Below are 10,248 nucleotides of genomic sequence, written 5' to 3' on the forward strand. Positions count from 1 at the left end.
CAGAGGTAGTAAAGTTAGAAATAATCCCTTTAGAAGATATTGCTCTGCAGACTTTTAGCCCGAGAGCTAATTATGGAAAGGTTAAGACATAAAAGGTAATTTCTTTATCATATAAGAGTTCTGGATGGCTTTACGCGTGCAGTGCTTAATTGGCAAAAAAAAAGAGGCTACATTTGGCCTGTCCGGTGCAAAGCCTTAATGTAGATCAAATGGACTTACAGTTTGAAAGGGAAAAGGGAAAATTGCTGAGTTAAAACAACACTTTAAAGTGTAATGTTCGGTTTTTTTACGCACGGCTAAATAAATCACATTATATTTAATTTAAAACTGGCATCAGAGGTAAATCTGGTGTCCGCCATTTATTTTCCAATTGCTGATTTTTTCCAAAAGTTTCAACATGTTCGCCTCATTTTCAAAACTTCATCCCCGTGAAGGATTTGTGTTTGGCATGTTTCACAACGTTTAGCAGTCGGTGCTTAATGCATAATGGAGAGTTAAAAAAAAAATATGGGCGACAAATTGAGGAAAAAGTGTGATAATCCTCCAACGCGCTGGAGATACAATTTACAAACATCAGCAAGCCAATTACATTACTGCAAACCAATCATTCATTTCCTCCCATTGCCTTAATGATGCCATTTAAAAGGTGGAGATGAAGGGTGCTGTAGTGGAGCGTAAGAGCAACAAAACTCAAATTTTCCACCTTTTTGTTTTCAAATTAAACTTGAACTTTAATTCTGATTTTTAGAAATGAATCTTTGTTATAAAAAAATAAAATAAAAATAAATGAATGTTAAGATGAATTGGGTTTTAATTGAAGTTTGTTCCTTTAAAAAAAAAAACATTTTCAGGTGATGTTTCCTTGTGATGGTCAACCATTTTTTATCTTTTTATTTCTGTTGAAAAAAGTGAATCTCTGATCCAAAATCTTGATTTTGCTTTATACTCACCATATCTGTCTCAATAACAAACGCATTCATAGTGGTATATCCCCAGCTTTGCTTTCTGATGGGAGACAGCAGGACGAGGAGGAGGACTGGGGAGGGGGGCGAGGGGGGATCTCTGTGGACTTGTCATGTCAAACTTTTTGGACCAATAGCAACGCAGTTCTGAGCAAACTCGTAAGTCTATTGGAGAGCCGAGCCAATGAGCGTGGGAGAAGCGTTGGAAGTCCAGCCTCCTGATTCCAACAGATTGAAATGTAAGCCTGTCTCCGGCGCCGTCAGGAAACAGATCGAGAATTTTGTCCCTCTTGTTCCTTATCGCGCAAGAAGATTTTCTTGGACGCGGTTTTTGGACAGTTGGACACGCTGGACGCGGAGCAGGACCCACGCAGGAGGCACAAACCGGACACCGTGTTCTTCATTTGCGGCTTTAACACGATGGGTGAGTTTCAATGTTGGATCGTGTTTTTTTTTTTTTAGCTTCTTGTCAGTGATGCAGCGAGCGGTCCAACGGCAAGGTGGGACAAAATAAAACGAGACATCGGCTGTCTGTGATGATTTTGGTGGGTCAGTTTAGCTTTTAATCCGATGGGAAGACACCAGCAGGGTCACAAGTTATTACATGTGCCAGTTACGCACGAGTTTTGACAACTCATTTGACCCGCGTGCATGACAACTATCAGTCAGCTGTTGGTTGCTACTTTTCACTCAAACATTTCACATAACTCAAAGTTATTAATTTGTATTTTAGAGTTCAATGTGCTTTTGCTTTAAGCTTAAAAAAGATGCGCCTCTGCGTGAAGTTTGATGAACTTTTAATGCTCGTTAAAGAGTTTTGTCTACTCGCTTTTATAAATGACAAAAACTTGCATTAACTAGATTAAAAACACAGTTTCACTTTTAATATATTTTCTGTATTTGATTGTATATAATTATATGTTTGCTGAGAGCTATCAGGCCTTTTAAACAAGTGGTTTATCCCGGGTTGAAGCAGTGTGTGGTGGGCCTATGTTACCTAATCTCTGTCTCATTGTTCTGCCCGTTGTGTGTTTGTTTCTGACACCAGAGCCAGCCTTCGGTGAGGTGAACCAACTCGGCGGTGTTTTCGTGAACGGCAGGCCGCTCCCCAACGCGATCCGGCTCCGGATAGTGGAGCTGGCCCAGCTGGGGATTCGACCCTGTGACATCAGCAGGCAGCTGCGCGTCTCCCACGGCTGCGTCAGCAAGATCCTGGCCCGCTACAACGAGACCGGCTCCATCCTCCCAGGGGCCATCGGAGGCAGCAAGCCGCGGGTCACCACACCCACCGTGGTCAAACACATACGGACATACAAGCAGAGAGACCCGGGGATTTTTGCCTGGGAGATCCGGGACAGGCTACTCGCCGACGGGGTTTGCGACAAGTTCAATCTGCCGTCAGTCAGCTCCATCAGTCGGATCCTGCGCAACAAGATCGGGAATCTGTCCCAGCAGAGCCAGTATGAGTCGGGCAAGCAGGCGCCTCATCCACCGCCACAACCCACGATACCCTACAACCACTTATACTCATACCCGACATCTAAAGTGCCCACTCCCCCTGGCATGCCCACTCTTCCCGGACACATGGCCATGCACAGGATATGGCCTTCCTCGCATTCTGTCACAGATATTCTGGGGATACGGTCTATCACAGAGCAACAAAGTAAGCATGGCTGCATGGAGGGCGGTTGCATTTGTTTATTGCACTACATTTAAACAACTTTTGAAGAGGGTTTTGCGCGCAAGAGTGCGAATGTGTGTTTGGGAGAGAAAGTGGATTTATTTTTCCCTTTGTAATTGTTTTTATAGGCCTCCAAAAGTCAGGGAACTCACAGGCCTCTGTGGAGAGAGAGGGAGAGAGAGAGGGAGCTTAAATGGCATTTGACCTGCCGGCTGATATTGATTTGAAAGGGAGGCAGGTTAGTCCAGAAACAGATGGTCAGGCTTGCAGTAATAATTAAGAGGCGGATGTGGAATATTAGAGGGACAGCGGAGGGAAAGGCGGTGAGATGAAGTGCATCACAATGAGGTGTGCTGAATATTTGCCATGACATGGAGCCAGACATTTTGTGCAGGGCTGCGTATTCAGCAGGCCCCCAGAATAAGAGCCGAGCAGCTCGCATTAGATGTGTTTTTGTGTCGTTTATGTGTCACGTGCAGGTAGGCCCAGATAGCTTTGGCTTGATGACCACAAATGTTGTGGAAACAGTGAAACAGGATCCGGCATAAATCAGTGTTAATGGTCGGCTCGGTGTTGTGAAAGGGATTTTCTGAGAGCTTGTTTTCCACAGTGGCAGGAAGGGAAGTGCTGTCAGTCCGCTGCTGTCAGGATTCATGGCTGCCCTGCTTAGAAACACGCCCCGGCTCCTCTCCACCGCCATGCGTAAAACCCGAAACTCGGACAATCTAAACAAGAGAAACGCGAGGCAGATATCCACGAGGAGGGGGGTGTGTTTGGAGAGGCTGCCCTTTTTAAACAATTTGTGCATTTCCAAATTATTTGCAGATGTTTGTGGCAGCTTTTCAGTACAGTTTGGTGAGGTGGAATATCATTTGCGCCAACGCGATTTCACCAGGCAGATAAAAAAATAAATAGATTTGCATTTATGGAAAATAGCAGCTGCCATCAAGGCATTAATAATCACAAAGTTCTCGTGATATGAATACTTAATTTGACGCGCATGCGGCAAACTCATTTAAACGCGCAGGCTGCAATTCAGCATTAAAAATACTTCAACATATTTTTTAAAAAGCTCTTTATGGAGTTCCAACTTTGGTGGGCCTGCTTTTTAACAATGTAAACGTTTTGGGGGGACTGTGTATAATATAATATCCATCACACACAGAGGAGGGAGACGGTGGGAGTAAATCTAATTTGTCCCCCGACAGGAAGACGCTTTGGTGGGCTGAAATGTCCCCTGACCCACCAGAGAGTCGTCTCACTTCTCTGCACATCTTCAATCTGATCCTCAGAGGGGAAACTATACATTTAGTTTTATTCAGTTAATTTATTTTAAAGCATGTGACAAATCATTTCGCTTTTTTCCCCCTCAAAGTTCTAAATCCTGAACAGAAAGAGTTGAGCTGATCACGTTTATTGATTTATGGTTGAAGAAAATCACAAAAATAAAAGAAAATATTATATTTTATGAAGAGGTGGAAAGTATTGGCAATATCAGATTATGCAATTTTTGTATTAAATATTAAAATTTATAATTTTGTCCAACAATAGAGGTTTTATATAAACTTAACGCACATGAAAGCCGATTGGATATATAAGCAATTTGTGCGTAAAATGCAACTTATCGTGCTTTAGCGCAAAATGTCAGTTTGTGCTCTAACCTGCGCCTGATGGGTGCATGAGCAGCAGCAGCGGCCTGACCGCCTCTTTTTCCTCATCTTTAAAAATCTCCTCTTCCTCTCTTCTCTCTCTTTTGCCCCCCAGTTAGTGACAGTCCATCCTTTCCCAGCACCAAACTAGAAGAATGGAGCGCTATAAACAGGAGTAATTTCCCAGCAGTCAGTGGCGTGGATAAACCGCATTTAGAACCTGAAGCAAAATACACACAGGTAAAAATGGACACCTCACATTTTTTTGTAAATTAAAATACATTAGTAAAGGGTACATAACCACACTTCTTGGCTTTTAATCTAAATGAGCTCTTTAAGATTTTATAATATTTTAATAATTATGTGGCTTTGAATTCCGCAACATTAATTCGCTCCTTCTGTTGGCTAGCTGCTCATGGTGCTTTTTATTTTATTTTATTTTTTTAATATATCTTATTATTTGTGCACTTCCTGGAGGCCCTGCAGCATGGTCAGTGCTTTTATGAATCATCTGAGTGCAACTCATTTCATATTTAGTATGTTAAAGAGATTTGGAAAGCCTAGGTATTCTCTTGATTCTTGTTTTACAGCTTGATATGTTGGTTTCTTTAATTAATTGAAAGAGAAACTAGCTGGACTCATAAAAAAAGACTTAGAAAACTAGTGTGTTCTTGGTTTCTTGGTGAATCATTCTGACACAGGCCCACAGTATTTTACAGGGTTGGTTTCAGATCTATAAACCATGCAGACTTTGAGTCAAGACATTGAACTACATAGACAAAACAGTGACTTTTGCATGATTTGTTTTATTCAAGTTTATTGCGTAAAAATGTAGAAGGTAATATTTTGTCAGTAACAACTGTCGTGCGGGCCTAAACTTTCGGCACATTAACTATCATTGTGCTATGAGTTATTAAAGTCAATATATGCACGTGGAATAACCCAATCAAAGATAAATTAACAAGGGATTATTGTACCGAATTACAAATTTACGTTAATTAAATAATACTTAAAGTTTTCCTAATTTTATAGAACTCGCCATAATCCTAATACGTATACATTTAAATGATTAAATTTAAAGTTGCTAAATTAAATTATATTGTTCTTTGATCATAATTTTCTCAAAAAATAAATACATTTTACTAGTTTTAGTTAACATGTTTTTATAGGCTTTTATTTCTGGTTTTCCAGAGGAAACAAATGAAGGGCTCGGATGACCCCATGTGTGCGCGCGCATGCGTCCTTTTTTTCTGACAGAGCGTGCGATTCTCGTTACAGAGACAAAAAAAAAGAAAAAAGAAAGGGGAAAAGAAAAATTTCATGCGCATCATTTATTTTGCCACTTTATGACGGCGGGAGTTTTCATGCTCGGGGCCGATGCTGTGAGATTAGCACAAGTTCCAGCACAAAGTGGACACAGAAAACCAAAGTGTACAAAAACAGAAGTGAGCCATTAAATGCAGAAAATAACAACTCTATAAATTACGCAGTTTATTGCATGAAAAACAAAGTATGGTGAAGCGAGTAGTGTTCCACCATCAGACTGGAGGAGGATTAACCAGCCTGCAAACATCTAATGTAAAAGAAATCTGCAGCGCAGTAAAAAAGAGAAGAAGTCAGGCGAGGAGCGTGACTTTCAAACTAAAACTCATTTTAGAAACATTTCCAAAAGAAGGTGGCACGTTCTCCCACATCACTCTAACAGCTGTAGGCCTCATTCTCATAGTTTCGCCTTGATGTAGAAAGTTAATTCAATTGTGACCCTGAACGCATCATATTAGTAAATCACACACATAAGGCCAGAGCTGCAACATGTGGCTTATAGGCGCTGTTTGGAGGGCAGATGCACCCATGGGACTCTCAGGTTTTTCTCTGGAAGAAGCAGAAGAGGAGCATCATTAAAACAGATCTAACGTCACGAGCTCAGCGCGCGCGGCGGCTCGGATTCCGATCAATTTAGTTTAAAAAAAAAATTAAACCACAAACTCTTATATTTAAATATAACATGAACATATTTCCACTCGCGCTGAGTTAACGTGCTTATATGAAGAGTTTTAATGATTTATTTGAGACATAAACAGTGGGACCGGAGCGTGACAAAGCCAATCCGTTTGACTTGTAATTATTTGGATGAATGGCGGTAATGCTTTTATTCATTATTCAATTCTGGTTCAACTTGTTCTTAATAATACTAATTCAAAAAAGGCATCAACGCACGTGTATTATTATTTAAATATTTTGACCAAGAAAATCTATTTAGCTTAAGTAGTTTATAGAAAAACAAATAAATATAATAAATAAATATGGAATAAAATATAGTACATATATCAGTATATTTACTATAGTTTTATATTTTATTAGGTAGAATAATATTTTTATGGAAATAAATATTAAATAAAACAATTCTCACTGAGATATATAGCAATACTATAGTAGGCTTATAGTATATTTTAAAAATATATATATATATATATATATATTTTCTGCAGGGGTGGACAAAATAACAGGTACACCTGAACAAATGATGCAATCTGATACAAGAGTCATAAATACTCCCTTTGTAAAGCTTTTAAATGTGTTGACTATGTGTCATTCAAGTGTTGATTCAACTATGTGGTTGTTCTTGTAGTGATTGCATTATACTGTTATTTTGTATATGTAGAGTGTGTGTATATGTGTGTTTTTTATTAGTGGAAGATGTGATTATCTTTAGTCTAATTAAACGTTTTTCCAACTGCTTTAAATGCAAAAACATTATTTTAAACGCAGCTCAGCCCCTGTGATGCTGTTTGTGAAATAACGATGAGCCAAGTGAAGACACACACACACACCCACAAACACCAACACACACACCCACCCAGACACCCACAGTCACCCAGCACAGACCCACAGACACCCACAGGCCCATACACACACACAACTAGCTTTCTCTCTATAGTTATGTTTTAGAATCACCACAAATGTCAGCTTACAGAGTGATTTTTTATATCTATTTTAAAAGAAATAGAGGGGTTCCCTGCCAGTCAATGAAAACAAGCAAACAACAAAGACAAAGATCCAAATTTTAGAAATAATTCTCAGTAGTCGCAGACCACCCAGGAACAGAAATTCGGCCTCCCTGTTGAAATGCTTTGGTGAATTCCTCAAGTTAAGTCCTGTCGTCGTGCCAGAAAAGCAAAGCTCATTCATGCTCCGAACCCTATGCTCGTTCTCTATCATATTTCCCCTCTTCCTGCCCTTTCACTCTCAATCGCTCATGACATCTGTTTTGTGGCGCCCCCCAACCACCCTGTCTCCCATCGTCTGACGTGGTATATCAACGCCGCCGGAGTAACCGTCCACTCTTTCTTGGTAGAAAACAAGTCCCATAGACAGACGGGCAATCATGCATGTATGGTTTTTATCCATGTTTAATATGTTCCAGGGGCATGAGGGCGCATAATTGATCATTCATACTTTCATCAAAATTGGGAAAATGGGTTTTTTATGTGGTGGCTGTGAAGTTAGAATTTAAGTTTCTGCTGTTTTATAATTCAATCACTTCTCCTTTCACTCTCTTCTGCAGCTCGCCTCACATTTTTTCCATTAGCTGCTTGTGTGTGTGTGTGTGTGTGTATGTGTGTGTCTACCTGGGCCGGGGTTCAGTCAGCAAATAATGGAGCTAAAAATGTAAAAATGTATACTGTTTTCGTGGCAAATAATTTGGTAAAACTTTCCACGAAGCCCATGTTGATAATGCACTAAAAATAGTGCTAATGCATTATAATCTGCTTATAGCACTTTATTATTATAGTTCTAAACACTGAATATTCACAATACTTTATAGCAATACATTTAACATATTATAATGCAATTTAAAATGACATATGTTCAAGTATCATAATAATTTAGTCTATAGTCTATAATGAGTTATAAGCATACTCATAATGTCTTATAGGGTTAGGATTAGGCCTAACCCTAAACACACATTATAATGCATTGAGTGCAATTTAATGCAAGAGTTGTTTAAATTCATTCTAAAATATTATAATGTATTACAACTATGGGAATTATAATGTACTATGTTCTTTGCATTAAAAAAGTCTGTTAGTGACCAGAAATAATAAAATTATTATGATACTTGAGCTTGTAAGTCATCATAAAAATGCTTTATAATGCATTACGTCTAACACATTATACAATAATAATGTGTCATTATTGCTATACAGCATTATGAATATTTAGATCTATGATTATCAAGAGCTATAGGTAGATTATAATGCATTATTTTATTAAGCAAATTAAGTATTAATTAAGTCTTTCTTTAAATGCTTTATAGACATGAGTGTCATAGAAAGTGTGAGCAATAATTTCATTTTTTTTTTTATTCTGAGGAAAACTACAGAATAAAAAATCACTAACCATAATTTGTTCACCGAGCAGGAGGCCCAGAAAAGCAGTGACCTTTCAGACCTTTAATTCTGAGTTTTGTGTCTATTTTTTTCTCCCCAGACGCTGAATGGATTGCCCACAGTGAACAGCTATGTCACAGCACCCAGCATCCATCCCTACCACCCTCCCACCACCCAAGTGTCACCCTACATGGGGTACAGCGGCACCACGTCGGCCTATGTGACCGGTCCCACATGGCAGCCGGCCAGTGGCAGTGCTCTATCTCCCCACAACTGTGACATCGCCACCCCTCTGGCCTTCAAGGGCATGACAGCCAACCGTGACGCCATCCACCCAGTCACCGCCTCGGCGCTGTGAAGTCAGACTGATGGGGGAGAGAAAGCAAACAGCGAGGGAGGGCGGGAGGGAGTGAGAGACGGCGAGGACAGGAGACACCAAGTCTGTCCCCTGTGGCTTCATTTCATTCCCACTGCCTCCTTTCTATGAAGGACTCGGCCCCAGGACCCATATTTGTGCCCCCCTCCTCCTCCCTGCTGCACAGTCAGTCAGACACACGAGGAATAAACAGTCTTTTTTTTTTTTTACAACAAACTTGTTGTCTGAAAGAACTTGCAGGACAGACAGGTGTACTGAAGGACTGATGTATGACTGCCACTCCATCCATCAACACAATTCCTCTCAGATTCTTTACTGCACACTTCTGCAAATGTCTTTGGGCAAAATGGGGTAATGTATAACTTCATGAGTAAGCAATCAAAGAAGAGGGGAAAAAAACTTTGCATTAGTGTTTCAGGGTGCTTAATAATTGCTATTGTTTTTTTTTATATGTTTGTATGCTTTTTTTGTGCTATGTTTTGATAAAAGTAACTGTCTTATGGAGCGATGGTTTCCCACTTCTCTAAAAATGTAGCCGATGCAAGAGCTCCAGAGAGAAGTTTATTTATTAGATTAAAAAGGTACGTTGAATGAAGTGCAATTCGCCTCACAGACAGCAAGGGAAGCTCCATGCACGTTCAGACAAAATTGGCATTGGCATGTTGGAGTCTAGAGCATTAACAATTGACAAATGTTGCACAATGAAATTGAATGTATCTTATTAAATTGTTTGGCTGTTATTGGTGAGTTTGCAGATTGTTTTGGGGGGAAATCCTCAACAGTTTTTATTCCAACAGAAGACTTCTAAATATTTATCCTCCTCCTCCTCCTCCCTTTCTGTTAGTGTAGCTAACTTTAGGTAAATTCAGGGTATTGTTGTCTGTCGGCCTGTTTTACATGAGCAGGAAACTGCTTTTCATAAAAAATATATGTGCACGCTCAGAGAGGCCGGTATTTTTCTATTACCAGTCGTCAAGGCTCACTAGCAAAGGTCATCAGAAAAACCTTTGAGCACACACAGGCTGTGTCACCACATCAAGCAATTATTTTAAAATTGTTTGCAAATAAAATACCCTCACGGAAATACGCAAAATATGGCCCTTTCTACATTCATAAATATTTAAATGCCAAAGGTTTAAAGAAATTTGCAAAAATAAACAAATAAATGAGTCTAGAGCACATAATTAAT

At 39.7% G+C, this 10,248-nt stretch overlaps 1 protein-coding gene across 1 annotated transcript; it reads left to right on the forward strand.

Moving 5' to 3' along the window:
- Positions 1–1,293: 1,293 nt before the first annotated feature.
- pax9 (paired box 9) lies at positions 1,294–9,041 on the forward strand. The gene is made up of 4 exons (XM_059353639.1): positions 1,294–1,386; positions 2,011–2,625; positions 4,408–4,532; positions 8,784–9,041. Exons 1-4 carry the CDS (start codon positions 1,383–1,385, stop codon positions 9,039–9,041), a joined length of 1,002 nt encoding a protein of 333 aa, XP_059209622.1. The 5' UTR covers positions 1,294–1,382.
- The last annotated feature ends 1,207 nt before the right edge of the window (positions 9,042–10,248 follow it).

Source organism: Centropristis striata, chromosome 16 (genome assembly GCF_030273125.1).
Source record: "Centropristis striata isolate RG_2023a ecotype Rhode Island chromosome 16, C.striata_1.0, whole genome shotgun sequence".
Lineage (NCBI taxonomy): Eukaryota > Metazoa > Chordata > Actinopteri > Perciformes > Serranidae > Centropristis > Centropristis striata.

Bases quoted from the DNA above. Each gene is read 5' to 3' on its own strand.
- pax9 (XM_059353639.1), top strand. The intron at 2,626-4,407 runs GTAAGCATGGCT...TTTGCCCCCCAG, and splicing joins GTCTATCACAGAGCAACAAA to TTAGTGACAGTCCATCCTTT. The intron at 4,533-8,783 runs GTAAAAATGGAC...TTTTCTCCCCAG, and splicing joins CTGAAGCAAAATACACACAG to ACGCTGAATGGATTGCCCAC.